The 15,322-nt window shown below is 38.9% G+C and overlaps 1 protein-coding gene across 9 annotated transcripts in view; it reads left to right on the forward strand.

The window, feature by feature from the left end:
• LOC146322797 (mitogen-activated protein kinase kinase kinase kinase 4-like) overlaps positions 1 to 10,759 on the forward strand; it is a 122,812-nt gene extending 112,053 nt beyond the window's left edge. For all 9 annotated transcript variants that reach the window (XM_084724892.1, XM_084724893.1, XM_084724896.1 and 6 more), the window contains 6 exons: positions 1,604 to 1,738; positions 3,558 to 3,658; positions 4,061 to 4,210; positions 4,508 to 4,667; positions 5,659 to 5,798; positions 7,483 to 10,759. In XM_084724892.1, coding sequence (XP_084581018.1) covers positions 1,604 to 1,738; positions 3,558 to 3,658; positions 4,061 to 4,210; positions 4,508 to 4,667; positions 5,659 to 5,798; positions 7,483 to 7,566 — 770 coding nt within the window. In that variant the 3' untranslated portion in view covers positions 7,567 to 10,759. The remainder of the gene's footprint in view (positions 1 to 1,603; positions 1,739 to 3,557; positions 3,659 to 4,060; positions 4,211 to 4,507; positions 4,668 to 5,658; positions 5,799 to 7,482) is intronic.
• The last annotated feature ends 4,563 nt before the right edge of the window (positions 10,760 to 15,322 follow it).

Consider the following 15,322-nt stretch of genomic DNA (forward strand, 5'->3'; position numbering starts at 1 on the left):
TGTGCAGCTCCAAAAATAGAAAATCATGTCATGGTGCCGATGTTTTTAATGTGTCGGACCGCCATAAATAAAACACTATTCACTGAACCACAGAGTCATTGAAACACTGATCACTGACCTGCTGTGATGGAAAAAATACTCACATTCTTTACTTAGGTTAAAACACTAATACCACAATGTAAAAATACCTAATTGCAATTTAAAAATCTTGTATGTTATTGTTTCCATTTTTGAAAAATCAACATTTTTATTGCTGTTGTTGTACTTTAATGGTATTCTTATTGGTATTTTTTGATGACTAAATACAGACCTGCAAACTCATAAGAGGAGAAAAAATTGGCATGTTAGTAAACCAGTCCCCTGTCCTCTGGGGGTCTGGGAGCGTCTTGTCCTGCTCCAGAAGAAAAATGTTGTGATTTTAACATGTTAACAAAATATTCTGGTGACTGTTTCAGTTAAAAGAGTGAGTTCACTCTTCTGTTTGTGGTTTCTGCAGACATTACTACCTTTACTTTTACCTTTGTACTTGGAAAAAAAAAAGTAGAGAGTAAAGTAAAAACAGTAAAAGTAAAGTTACTTTACTGAGTATTTTACAGTTATAGTTGTTCATTCATTCATAGACCTGTCTTCTCTTTTGTATATTACCATTGTTCTTAAATAAAGCAAAAGTAATGTAATAGAAAAAAAAATGCAGAACATGCAATATTTCTTATATGATTACTCGATTAATCGCCAGAATAATCGATAGATTATGCTTTAATCTTACTGGTCCGGCCCACTTGAGATCAAACTGGGCTGTATGTGGCCCCTGAACCAAAATGAGTCTGACACCCCTGGTATAAACAAAAGCCTCATGCATTAAACATGTGGCCATCAGTGTCAAATGTGTCCAAGGCTTAATTTCTTTCTTTTTCAAAAAGGGGGAGAGAGAATGGGGAAAGAACATGCAGCAAAGGGCCGTCAAACCCACCTCGACCAAACTATCAATTACTAGTGATCAGGCACACTTATACCACCATGCAACTGAACAAAGCAAAACTCTTCTTTCTTACTACTATTATTTGAAACAACACACACAGTAAAAAGAGGGACTGCTGGCTGTTTATTATTATTCTATCTGCATCTGTGTGCAAACACACACACACACACACAGTGTTCCTCTGCATGTTGTTTTGTCCCAACTTGAACTACACTCAGAATGACCAACTTCCTGAAATGTTGAAACACTGCAGACATACAGGACAGAAGTCCCAACAAAGGATCTTCTAAAATATGAAATTTATTACTTCCCAACTGATCATTTAAGCAATAAAAATATGAATGCAATCACTCGGGTGTATGTCAAAATAAAGAATGAGAATCCTTGCATGCTACAATGAAACCTCAGCTAGCACTTCTGCAGGGTCGGCACAGACTGACGATCTGCAGATTGAGCCTTCAAATCCACACAAAGCAAAGTTGGCTGTGTTAATGGCTTTATTTAAAAAAACAAAAACAAAAAAAAACAAACAGCAAATGAATTATTTGTGCTTCTTCACTCAGTGTTACGAACATGGCGTAGAAAATGCATTTGCCTGATTTGGCCTTTCTTGATGAACAACAGGGAAGAAGAACAAGCTGCGTGTGTACTACCTGTCCTGGCTGAGGAACAAGATCCTGCACAACGATCCCGAGGTGGAGAAGAAACAGGGTTGGACCACCGTAGGAGACTTGGAGGGCTGCGTCCACTACAAAGTTGGTGGGTGACATTCTCAATCTGTCTCCAAGTAACATATTTATGGATACAGTGTAATTTCATTTTCATTTATCCTGTTTGTCTCTACTTTTACCAATTAAATTAAGGCAGAGAATGCAAAATTAAACTAAGTTGTACCATGAGAGAGTTTTGTTTATTGCTGAAAACAGTTGTGTTTAAGTTAAAATTGGCAAATGATGTTAGGTTAAGATAAAGATATGATCAGCACTTTTACCCATTACTATGGTGGGATGGATTATTTACCACCAATTCATCTGATTAACTTCGTTTTTAAATAATGTCAACTTTTTAGCTCCAAAATAATGTTATCTGGTGAGCTAAACGTGTTTTGTTATGGATGGTTGTTACCCATCAGAAACACACCAGCCACATCCCGATTCAAATGGGAGTTTACTAACGTTGCAAACTAAGATAAACAGTGAGTGTACGTGCTCGAGAAGTCAGGTCAATGGAAGGAAAGCCCTTGATTAAGTAATAAAGCGGTCAGACCGTCCAACTGGACATGTAACTACACCGTCCTGTCTAAAATTCAGAATGTCCTCGGTGATGGTGGTGCCACTGCGCATACACCAGCACTTCCTGTTGGAAACTCCTCTCAATTGATCAGAGCTGTCTGTTGTAAAATTCATTTCCTGTTGAGGAGTCTTATTCGTGTGTGTCCATCGATGTCTTGTCTGATTAAATTTCTGGAATCACAGCTGGCAGAGACTGAACCGACAGTTGTGGAAAGTACAGGACTTCCCAAAGATAAAATCAACATTTGTGAGAAAACTCTGACAAAATGTTCCATAAAAGTTTTACTGCACATTAGAAATACTAAATTAAATTAGTGTATACTAGAAAACTGCACAGCTGAACCATAACTTCTTCCACTGAATGATTCTCAAGTCATCTTGTACAGATGTTTGGTCGAGGAGGAGGAGCAATGTAGAGACCTTTTTGAAAACTAAGATGCATTCTGAAATCTTAAATGGCTATTAAATCTTCTTTAAATCTCCTCATATTTACAGTGTACAGTAAATTAATCATTCATACCCTAGAACAAGATTCTGCCATGTATGAGCCATATCAGAGAAAATTATAAGGTAAATCTTGTCTTACATGGCAATTAGTGAAGTACTTCAATACGTACCAAATGCAATACAAGCATTCTGTGAGGGTTTACTACACAGGATTTCCCTACTAAAAACGATGTATAAACAAAAGTAATCCCCATAAATAACCACTTATGAACCACTACAAGTGTGTGGTGTGCAGAGAACCTGCACGCTTCCTGTTTTTTTATTGTTATTTTCTCAATATTTTTGCTCTATGTGGGGTGTTTCTGGGGTCAGTCTCTGGGCAGTGAAGCGTAGTCCTCAGTAAATAACAGAGCACAGGATCTGAGTTTGGGACCGAGATTGAATTTGTTGTCTATGTTTGGGTTGGCCAACTGGACCACTATAAGCGATTTGCTGAGTCCATCGCTGGTTGTCCATTTTGACCATATTTCGTCAGGTTATTTTGCTAATTTAATGTTCTGCATGAGTGACAGCCACTGCTCTGTGACACACTCTTGTTCAGCGGCCCAACACACACCCATTGACTCAAAAACAAATGTCCTGACCTGGGCGTTGACACACACACACCTTCATATGAATATATCACAATGATCAAATGATCACAAATGTAATCTGCCTGCTCCCATTATTCATGAGTCAGCAGCAGCTAAACAAATTTACCAATATCTTAGTGTACAGCTGATGCCAGTTAATGCTCTCTTGTGTTGTTCTAATGTTTCATTTTGATTTTTGTTCCCCAGTGAAATATGAGAGAATCAAATTCTTAGTTCTGGCTCTGAAGAACTCTGTGGAGGTCTACGCCTGGGCACCCAAGCCCTACCATAAGTTCATGGCCTTCAAGGTGAGTCAGTTTAGCTTATTAACTGATGCACGTGTGAATTTATCTTTTGGTATTAATGACAACATGACAGCACAGCGTAACATCTCTAAAGTTGGTGCAGTGAATTGAATCTGTGGTTTATTTGCTGTAAAATTGATTTTATTTGTTTGTTTTGCTTTATTATTATCCAGAATGTATGTTGATGCCAAGGTTCGAAACACATCACAGATTAAATTCTTAGAAAGCTGTATTATTTATGTGATTTAACTACAAGTCCGTTGCCAGCTGTTTGTACAGCTGGCTATCATTACTGATAATCTCTGCCCTGGCAAATACTTACTGATCTGATGCTCAAGCCTCTGCTGGCTGACTGAACAAGTGGGTAAAAAAAAACCAACTGTTTTTCTGACCTGTGTGCTTCAGTCTTTCGGCGACCTGGTGCACAAGCCCCTGCTGGTCGACCTTACTGTGGAGGAAGGTCAGAGGTTAAAGGTCATCTACGGCTCATGCTCAGGCTTCCACGCTGTGGATGTCGACTCTGGCGCTGTCTATGACATCTACCTACCCACACACGTAAGAACACACATACGTGATATCTCAAATATACGTTTGCGGGTGTATGACAGTTTAGTTCTTTACCAGGGTTGCACTGATTGATTGAAACTTTGATTTGACATTGCAGTTTTTAGTCATCTTTGAAAAGATGTATTCTCAGTTATTTCACATATTGCAGAGCTACTGCAGCTGATCATAGATGCTAAAGGTGAAGTTAACTCATTTCCTCACATTGTGAGAACTTGTGAGTCTGATCACAGGAGATACAGTGTTCTCAAAAGAAAGTCACCACAATGATGTCCTATATCCTTGCAGATCCAGACCAGTATCCAGTCTCACGCCATCATCATCCTGCCCAACACTGACGGCATCGAGCTGCTGGTGTGCTACGAGGATGAGGGTGTGTACGTCAACACCTATGGACGCATCACCAAGGACGTGGTGCTGCAGTGGGGGGAGATGCCAACCTCTGTGGGTGAGTCACAAGAACAAAAGCTACACGAACACAGACCTTATAGTTCATGCAGCTCAGTGGTTAAGTAATGTCCACTAACAGCTGCTGCCGTCATCTTGTTTAATTGTATCAGCGAGTTGTAATCAGTTTTACCATTTTTCTTTCTCAGGGAAAAAGTTTCTTTCTTTTTCCATGCAAATTAAATCCAGCAACACGCAGCCAGCAGCTTTTAAAGCCAGCAGTGTGGTTTAGCTTTTCAGTAACAGACTAAATTTAAGTGTAATGTTTAATTTTGGGTTGTAAAGTCTACCAAATGTCTGAACATAATGAAAAATGTCAACTCAGTTTAATATATTAATAAATTGAGAAAAATGGGAAATATCCATATTTGAGAGTCCGAGAACAGCATTTTCTGCTGTTTAGCATGAAAAATTACTTAAAATATTCAAATATTTTAACAAATTGTTAAAATTCCTCTTCACCACTTATGGTTGACAGATTTACTTGCCTGACATGGCATTTTACTTGGCCAGGGCAAGTGGGCAATACTTATTGTTGTAATTTAGCACCTGCTTTTCAACATCCAGCAATCACACAGCATTTTCTTCAAAAAAAAAAAAAAAGCCCTCTCTAGTTTCACATATTCTTTTCCCTCTGTTCCTATCAACAGAGGTTTTCATTGTATTGTCTGTTACTTCTTCTAAAACGCAACTTTCCACGTTCATTGTGAATATGTTTCTGGTGGATCAAATTCTTTATTATGTTTTGTTGATCATTGCTCAGTAATTATCTAGCGGATGCTTACATATGTACACAGCTATTGTATTTCACCTACGTAAGACACCTGAATTGATCATTTGTCCTGTTGCTGCAGAGGGAATACACATACACATACAAATACAAAGGCTTTGGAGCAATATATATGAGTTGTGTATGTTCAGTATCAGTGAAATCAGTTCTGTAAGCTTTTAAAAAAATCAATACGTCAGTTAACTCATATTCCTCTTTGCAGCCTACATTCGTTCTAACCAGATCATGGGTTGGGGAGAGAAGGCCATAGAGATCCGCTCGGTGGAGACCGGCCATCTGGACGGCGTCTTCATGCACAAGAGAGCCCAGAGACTCAAGTTCCTCTGTGAAAGAAATGACAAGGTGAGACATTCAGCCGCACGTCCTGATCTGATCTGTAGGAGGGATACATTACTCATTAATGCTGGTATCATAGGCCCTCGCCTGTTAACGTGAATTAGGTTACAGATTTTAAGCTAATGCTGCTGTCTGCTGTTTTTTTGTTTTTTTTGTTTAACATGAAAATGCCTATCTGCAAAAAAAAAGGTGCCTTCAATTTCTATTATTGTGAGGCTTACTGTATTAACCATCTGAACAGCATAAATAAACACACTGACTTCCACACAGAGCATCAAACATGCTGGATGTAACTATTGTTAAAACTCCCTGGGGTCTTCCAAAGTCGCTCTCTGTTGGCTCGGCCTCTGCTGGTTCAGCTCCGTCAGCTGTGGAAGTAACTTGAAACTGCTCTAGTTTCTCTTCTCTCTTCCCCCGACTTTGCTGGCATTTTTAGACTAACGAGAAGTAAAGCATTAGAGGTGGACTTCCCTCTTCAGGATTCCTCAGCTGTGCCTGTGTGGGAAATGATGTGAACTTTCAGGGACTGCAGTAAATTAGCTGACCAATAGATCGATATGGTTTGTTTAGATAAGAAATTCTTGGTCAGTTTCAGTCATCTCTTGAAAAACAGGAAATACTGTAAGCTGTTTGTCATTAGTGGCCAATATAATGAAAAAAAAAGCACAACTGTAACACTTGGGAGGCCCTTTTACATGACCGGATTCATTTATTATGGCGAGCAACACTGGAGATATAATGGGACAGATTTTTGAATTAAATCCTCTAACTGTGTTTAGTAGGACCACCAAAACTTTCTATTCTGATTGGTTTGCTGATGGACTCAACAAGGGCTAAACAGTGTATAGAAAATATATAAGTAATTATTCTGATTAATATTTCATTTTTAATTATTAATATTAATTCTTATTATTGTATAGAAATTTAACTCATTTCCTAACCCTTAAGTTAAACCCTTCCTATCACTTATATTAATCTACACGAACAATAAATATACTTTACATTATTTTGATTATTTTACTTAATCAGCCTAGTCTAAGGCGTTTATATTACTTAGCAAAATAACCATTATTTGACAAATAATAAAGAAAAAATAGAGAGTGCTGCACAATAAAAAAAAAAGTATTGTTATACTAATGAAAAAATCAAGTCCTCTTCACGGACACAATCAATAGGTTAGATTAAATTAAACAAACAATGACTGCCCGGCATACAAGTTGTAGGGTAAGTTAAGGTATTGATAGGCAGTCAGGAAAAATCCAAGGCACTCTGACTGTGAACACAGGGCGATATAGACACCTTTTCTGTTGATAAACATGCTGAAGTTTTTTGTGGGCAGAACTTCAGTGGAGACAAAACACTTCCCTTAACATGTTAGCAACACTAGCTAGCAAGTTTCGTTGGCTTGTTTCTCAACAACAGCTAAGGAAACATGAGCTCTTCTGAATATGTATGGTCTCTCACTCTCCAGGACGCAGAGTGTTGCTTGAAAAAGTTAACACTGACCAATGGAAGCAGACTCACCATTAGTTGTTTTGGTAACAAAAAAGCTTGATCAGATTATCATTAGTTTTGAGACGTGTGACTGGCTGGTGTTTTCTTGGGTTCAAATTCAAACTGAATGGAGACTGTGACTGCGCGTGACTGTACTAAGTAGTAAAATTTCCATCTGTTTGTGTCTTACCTTCAGGTGTTCTTCGCCTCCGTTCGGTCCGGAGGCTCCAGCCAGGTCTACTTTATGACTCTGGGCCGAAGCAACCTGCTCAGCTGGTAGAGGTCCACACCCTGCCCTCTTCCACCTTCTTCTCCTCATCCTCCTCATCGTCCTCCACCCTCACTAACACTGGATCTCAGAACCCACCGTCGATGTCTTGTCAGCACTCGGACAACCAAAAGAGAACGAAAAACAACAACCAACCAGCCCTTCGCAGCAGTCGACAACAATGACTTCACCTTTCCTCTGGAGCTGCAGCCTCGCTGCATCGTGACTCCGGGGCCGCCTGCGATGAGACCGGTCAAGTCATGCAGTCGTCGCCCGCTGAAAATACCTGAAGTGACGGCTTGCGTAGAAAATGAAATAGAAGATTAATTAATATATGAAAGAAAGAAATTCAATGTGAATTTAAGAAAAGGGTGCAAACTACTTTTTGTTTCCCTTTCTGTTTTTTCTTGGTGCTCATCAGATTGCGATGGGATAGATTTTGTACCTCTGCATCATTTCTGTGCTCCTGGGCTGGTCAGTAAGCTTGAGGTCTTCTAACTACTAGTACTGCTACCACTATTACTACTACTACTACTGCTACTACCTTCTGCAGGTCTGCCTCTTGTAAGAGAGTTCCCCCTCTCCCCCCATGTTCCTGCCCTCCGCCCTTTCTTATGAGCATTTCATGGGGCTGGTTGGGTGGGAGTCTGTTGTATTAATGCTACAGTAGTGTGTGTAAATGTACTTCTGTTTGGTCCAATTACTGCTGACATGCTGGTCAGAGGTTGGGACTGTCAGCCAGGGGTTAACTGTAAAAACCCCGGAGCCAGAGGGGCTTGTCACGGTGACAAGCAGGCGAGAGGGGCCTAATATTTGAGGTTTTACTGTAAGTCTGATTGATGGGACTCGACAGGAGGGTGTATGTGTGTCGTTGAAGTATCGTGTTGTTCGGACAGTTGCTTTAAAAAAAAGGGGATGTAAAAGAGAGAAAGATACGTTGAAGCAGATGGATTTCAGAATAGTATTTTTTGAATTATTACTATTATTATTATTCCTTGAAGATAAGTGTAACTATGTGGAGTAAAACATGTCTTTTACCTTGTTTTTTTTTTTAAGATTTACGCACATCCACCCACAGTCCGCAGTTTGCTTGCTTTTACTCTGAACCCACAGAAGTGCAAGGTGTGTTTGTTTAAGAAGAAAGTGATGTGGGTGTGGTCCAAAAAATAAAGTAAAGGTGTCTATGTACAATAAAAGTTCATTTAATCTTCCAGCTCAGCGGTCAAACGTGAAGACCTGAACTCATCTCTGGTAGGGCGGTCGTCCAATGTCACGAGAAATCTTAACTGCTGTGAATAGTCAGATATAAAATGAAAAAGATAATAATGGAGTGATAAAGTAGAGGAGAAAGTTCAGTATGTGTGTGTGCTTGTGCGGTCGGAGAGTAGAGCGTCATCGACAAATTGGATTTTCGTGGCAGAGAGGTAAATGCATGGTCAGCAAGTTTGTTTCAGCAGAGGAGTTTTTCCAGGAAGGCGGTTTTCTATCTCCCATTTCGTTCTTTCAGATCATGTCATTTTTCATTTGTATCATTTGTATGAATGCAATGCACTAAGTGTCAAGAATGTAGAAAGACATATTACTGTGTGGTGGTCCAAGGCATGAGATGATGTTTTTTGCTTTGTATCTTGTCACAAGTGATCAATCCTAGATGTTCAATTTCAAGTTAAGATGATTGAAAGCTGCAGTGGTGGAGCCTCTACGTCAGGTGTAGATATTTTCCGAGGGGGGGCCATCCTGTGTTTGTTTTGCAACCTTTTCCACAGCTGTGGGAGCAAACGCGAGTGTGTCAGAGCTGAGGAGGGTTTTCTGGCTCTGACAAGTTCTGCTCGTGTACGTCAGGCGCTCTTCCCCACCAAATGAGGACATAAAACTTATAAATTCAACACTCAGACTCTGAATTTCAGTGTTACTGTGATGAAGTGTCACAAATCGGGCAACATGGAGCAGAACTTTTTCTCACTCGGCTGTTTGTGTAGAAACCGAAGACGGAAACCCACTTTTTTGGGAAGGAATTGTTTTCTCTATTTTGTGCCCCCCACTTCTTGCTCCGGCTATTATTTAAGTTGTTTGTATATGTGAAAGACTGAGCAGCAAACTGCAGCATTGATCTCCTTCAGGCCGGCGTTCGCCGAGCAGGATTTTCCTCTGTTTCCACAGCGACTCTGAGAGATTGCACATTGTTCACTGAAAAAACATGTCCAAACATGTCCTTGTCAGGTCGCAAACAAGTTTACCTTGGGTGCGTTTCTCCCTGACAATAACAATTACACACAAGCAGTGTTTTGACATGTGAAAAGGTTACTGCCAGTCACTCAGTAACAGTTTCTGTCACAAACTTTTTCCTTCACTCGTACAGAAAAGCTGTTTGGACCCCAATGCTGTGTCGTCTGAGGTCTGTGTGTGCAGTAGTACCCGGTGTGTGTCTCTTATTGAATCAAGGCCTTGATGACTGGCTGTACTGACGTCATAAAAAAATAATGGTTATTATTGATATTCTTAATGGGCTAAAAAAAGGATGAGATATAAGGCTATCTGACAAGAAAAAGCAGTCGCTTGCCGACTCACATTGGAAAAAGTGCCAAGAGGGCAGCATTTAAAGTGTAAACCTATTGTTATGAAAACCACTACTTGGAAATCCTTTGAGAAAAAAAAAAATCACTTGAAGCATTGTGTATTCATAAGTTTTAGCGCTAGTCGAGAAGCTTAACAATAGTTTCTGTTGTTTCTGTAAGTCTATGTACACGTAAATATGCGACTGCGGTGGTTTAATATTATTATGCTCACCTTAGGTGGAGAAAATGTTTACAGAAGCAATGTTTTGTTACACTAATGTGCATCACGGTATTTATGTTTAATGCATATACATCTTGGTTCTTTAATTGTTTGTTTTTGCTTTTTGAGCCCAGTTTTTATTGGATATTTTCAGTTTTTTGGTCATCTCCTCATATCTCACTAAATAACCTACTTACAAAACAATAAAGAACACACATGTTGTTCATTTCAGGTATTTGCATAGCGCTGCTTAAACGTGGAAACATTGCAGTTACGTTCCCCGCAGGTTTGGATGTGAGGCGACGTGTTTTTCCTCTGCTGTTTCTGCCATGCTACTCTAACTTACGTCCTCTCTGTGTATGACAGGAAGTCATGTATTTTCCTGAAGGTTTTTTTTTTTCTTTGAATAAACTTAAGTAATTTTAAAAGACGACTGTGTCATTTATCATGAGAACCCTGTGCTATTGTTGTTCCTCAACCACACATGCAAACATGTTGAAAGAGAAATGTTGTAACACGTTGGCTAACTGAAACACTTCTAACACGTCAGCTGCACATTTGCTCTACTTCCAACGTAACTGCTACCTGATATTTCCAAGGACACGGCATTTAACATCACATAAACCCACAATCTGCACTCAATAAAACAGTAATTATATTGTGAACATTCACAAAGCAATAATGTTGAATAAGCCATTAACATGAGTCAAAACTAAATGGTATCAGAGTGTTGTAAATTCTGACTTCTTGAGTCCATCCTGTGGTGTTTGTATGTCTGGTTTCTGGGTAAGTGTGTGTCTGAGCTCTACCAGAAAGAGAAGTAAGGACCAGTGTAATTTTGAGGTTTTTGAGATTCATACAGCTTGATGTACACAACACTAGAGCTGCAACAACTAGTCCATTAATTGATTAGTCGACTGACAGAAAATTAATTGCCAAGTAGTTTGATAATTGATTAATCCTGTCAGTCATTTGTCAAGTAAAAAGGTCAAACATTTGCTGGTTCCAGCTTTTTAGGCTTACTTGGTAAAGAATTGTGATTTGAAAAGTAATTAGATTACATAGTGTAATGCTTATGTAAGTATGAGTAAAATACAGTACAGACTTACAAAAAGTGTCAAAAAAAATAATTACAGTAATCTGAGTAGTTGTAATTCATTACTTCAGTCCCTGCTTTTGTCTAGCTAGAAATCCAAAACCTGAAGGCTCTTAATGTACTATCACAGATGGCAAAGAAAAGCAGCAAATCATATGGACAAAAATTTTAAAAATGCTGTAGCAGACACAGGTTTGGAGAGGAACAGTGCAGGAGTTAGGAGTAATTTAGACTGAAGATTTAAACAGAACCACGCTGTCTGAATGGCTGCTTCTGATAATGCATCAAACACCAAAAGTTATAAAGTGACTAAAACCCTGAGTAGTTTTTGAGAAGAATACTTTTTACTTTTAAGTATTAAGTAATTACACCACCAGTGGTTTTGAAAATTTTTTTAGTCATGAAACAGTACTTCACTTTTGGGAAATTTGCTGTCACTTTTTGAGGAAATTGTGATGAGCACTTCCCACATTGTTTGACATTTTATAGATTAAATGGTCAATGATGAAAATAATCAGAGGTTATCTCAGTTGCTGCAGTTGTCTTGTCAGCAATGCCTGAAGTACATTTTGCTTACAATCAATGAAGAGAATGCACTTCATCACTATAGGCTAAAATGATTTTATGTATATTTGTATTTTAGACACATAAAAGTGATTTCATTTTGTAATAGAAGGATTTGCACGTTGGTGTCCCCATTTGGCAGAAAGTTTTAGCTTGAAAAACATCTTAGACAAATAAAATAAATAATATAAGATGTTAACTTTAACTCTGTGGAGATGTGATTAGTTTTGACCATTGTTCTAATATTTAAAGTCAGAGATTTTCACCTGAACACATTATACATGTTAGAAAATAATTGCTGAAGACGTGAAAAGACTGAAAACTGTGAAAATGATGAAATGACTCAGAACAATATATATCTCCTAAGACTATATTAACTAGAGTGCCTTACATTTAGCTTTAGTGGTGCAAGTGATGAGAAAAACGATTTTTTAAGTAATTTGGTACATTTCGTTCACCTGCCGCAAGCAAATCAACTCATGAACGACAAAATCATCATCTCAAATTTGTACTTGACCTGTGAGGACAACCAGAACAACAACCAGGGCTTTGGCTCAAATTCTACAAAAGTTGGTCAACACAAAGAGTGAAAACGCTGCCACACGTATCTAAATTTATAATCCAAAATTTGTTACATTTTACATGGTTTGGGTCAGGTTTTCACTTACTTAAATATTAAAAACTGTGCAGTTTCGTGTGAGAGCAGCCTTCTGTAGGACACAGGTCTTCAAATCTCATCAAGCCCTATTGTATAATCTTTAAAATATGCAATTATTAAGATGTTACTAGTGACAATCTTGCGATGGGATCACACCAGATCTTCTGACCTATAAGCACCGAGTAATCATTACTTCATGATTATATGAGTACAGAATACTCATGCGCTGTACCACACCCACCTCTGAACTCAGCCTTAATTCTGATCTTTGTTACACTTCACAGGTGGTTAAGTTCTTTGACATCTTGCATGGTTGTGGTACTATCACATTGACAAAATCTGTCTACGAACAGAGTGACAGACTGTATATACACTAGGTTTGGGCGATATGTCAAAATTTTTCAACCGGCCATCATCAGCCCATCCATCCGCAATTGGCAATATTTTCGTCCACACCTCCCCTTGCCCTCTCAAGTCTCAGCTGGGAGACGTGCACAAGCAGGGAATTCACTATGTTCACTACAGCCAATAAAAAAAAACAAACTCCCAAACTGTCATGAAATTAAATATTCTCACACCTACTTTCCATTTTAAAAACAGAGAAATACAACTGTGCACCTTCTGAATTTAAGTTGGAATACACACACAATATTGGCCCAAAAATCAGCCCTCCTCCTCACAACAAGACAAACAAACAAACAAAAAACAACCACGATGGATTCAGCCCATCGCCCCATCATTTATGGGTGATATATTTGTCCAATTGCCCAACTCAAATAAACACCAAAGTACTCAAAACTCCCTGATTTGTCATTCCCACTACAGTAGGTGTCTCCAGGATACAGTGATCCGTGACTTTAAACAAAGCGGGAGCGTTAACTGGAGGAACGAATGTCCCCTTCCCTGTTCCCAGCACCCTTGCTGGGACCATACTCATCTTTCAACTGTTTTCATTTTGATCTAAAGTACACACCACTAAAGTTTTCTTTTTTATATACATATATATACACACACACATATATATATATATATATAGCTCTGTGACGCAGCAAAGGGCCTTGGGCAGGAATCAAACCCACGGCTGCTGCAGAGGACTCACAGCCTCTGTGCATGGGGTGCATGCTCTACTATCTGAGCTATCAAGCACCACCCCCTTATGACCATTTTTTATTAACATATTTGTTATGCCATCAAGAAGAACTGCTACATATTTTAACGTAGGCACACAAAGGCCGGCCATCCAACTGATTGATGGTTCTTGACAGAAATGGCTCTAGTTGAGCTTACAGTGTAATATACTGTGTTGCTGGAAGGTGAATTCCTGTGACAAATAGAGCAGGTCTGTCAAACAGCTTAGTCATCTGTCCTGTGTTATCAACTATTAGGATATCACAGATACCAATGAGGTGATCTGGAGAATTCCCAAAACACGCAACATGTCCTGCTTTCTCAATGGCCAGCCAGAGTTTAATGAACGGTATGTTCTTTGTCGGTCACCTTTTCACCTGAATGTTCTAAGATACTAGCAGAAAACTGCTGCTGCTGTGTGTAAAACCTGCTTTTACTTGAATATTGCTAATTTTGTACTAAGTGTTGTCCTCCCTTACAAAAAGACAATAAAACGTAATTTCTGGATAATGATAAAACTCTGCTTTGCAACTGAAGACGGTCCCCAGAGGCGAGGTGAAAGTTCATGTTGTCTACTTTGCTGTAAGTAGACATGATGATGAAATTTAACCATTCAATAACAATAACTTTTATTTTTTTATAGCTCCTCCAGATTTGATGGTCTTCTGGCATGGATCCTGGTCTTCAGTTCACCCCACTAGACCTCTTTGGCCAAAGGACACGTTTCCATAATGCATAATCTTTCTCCAGGTTGTCCTTAGCATACTTCAGTCTGGCTTGAAGGTGTCTCTCCTGCAGAAGTGGATTTTTTCTTGGTCTGCAACCTCCATTCCTGTGCAGGGCTCTAGTGATTGTCTTCTTTGAGACTACAATTCCTGACTCGGCTAAGTCATTCACTAGTGTCTCAGCAGTTGTTCTGGGGTCTTTAGACACGTCTCTCTCTAGTTTTCTTTCCAGAGTCTTTGAAATCTTTTGCTTCCTGCCTCTGCCAGGCTTGTTCTGTACTGTGGCTCTCTTTGAATTTCTTGATACTTCTCACTCCAGTTCTTGACACTTGGAAACGCTTTGATAACTTTGCATATCCTTCTCCTGCTTTGTGAGCATCAACAATTCTTTTTCTCAAGTCTAAACTGATTTCTTTTGTTTTCGGCATGATGCCTTCTCAAGTGACAGCTCAAACCCTTACTGAAGTTTTTATAGTGTCTGTAAATTGGAAGATAACCCTCAGTTTTAACTTGATTTTACAAACTTTGAACATTACAGTTAAAGCACATCATTGCACAACAGTGGTTTGTGCTATGGCTCAACAAAAACATCAGTTCTTAAGGGGGCTAATAATATTGACCCTGGTAATTTTTTTTCTGAAATAATTCCATTATTGTGTGCAAATAGAAATAATTTATGCTTTCTAAAGACAACTAGTATGTTTAGAAATGCTGTTAAAAATTTATTGCTCTGTTAAAAAAGCTCTTGAGAAAATTTTGAAAAAAACTTTAAAATATCAAAGGGGGGCTAATAATTTTGTCCTCAACTGTAGTCTGTAAAGG

This window comes from Lutjanus erythropterus, chromosome 8 (genome assembly GCF_056507025.1).
Source record: "Lutjanus erythropterus isolate fLutEry1 chromosome 8, fLutEry1.hap2, whole genome shotgun sequence".
NCBI lineage: Eukaryota > Metazoa > Chordata > Actinopteri > Lutjaniformes > Lutjanidae > Lutjanus > Lutjanus erythropterus.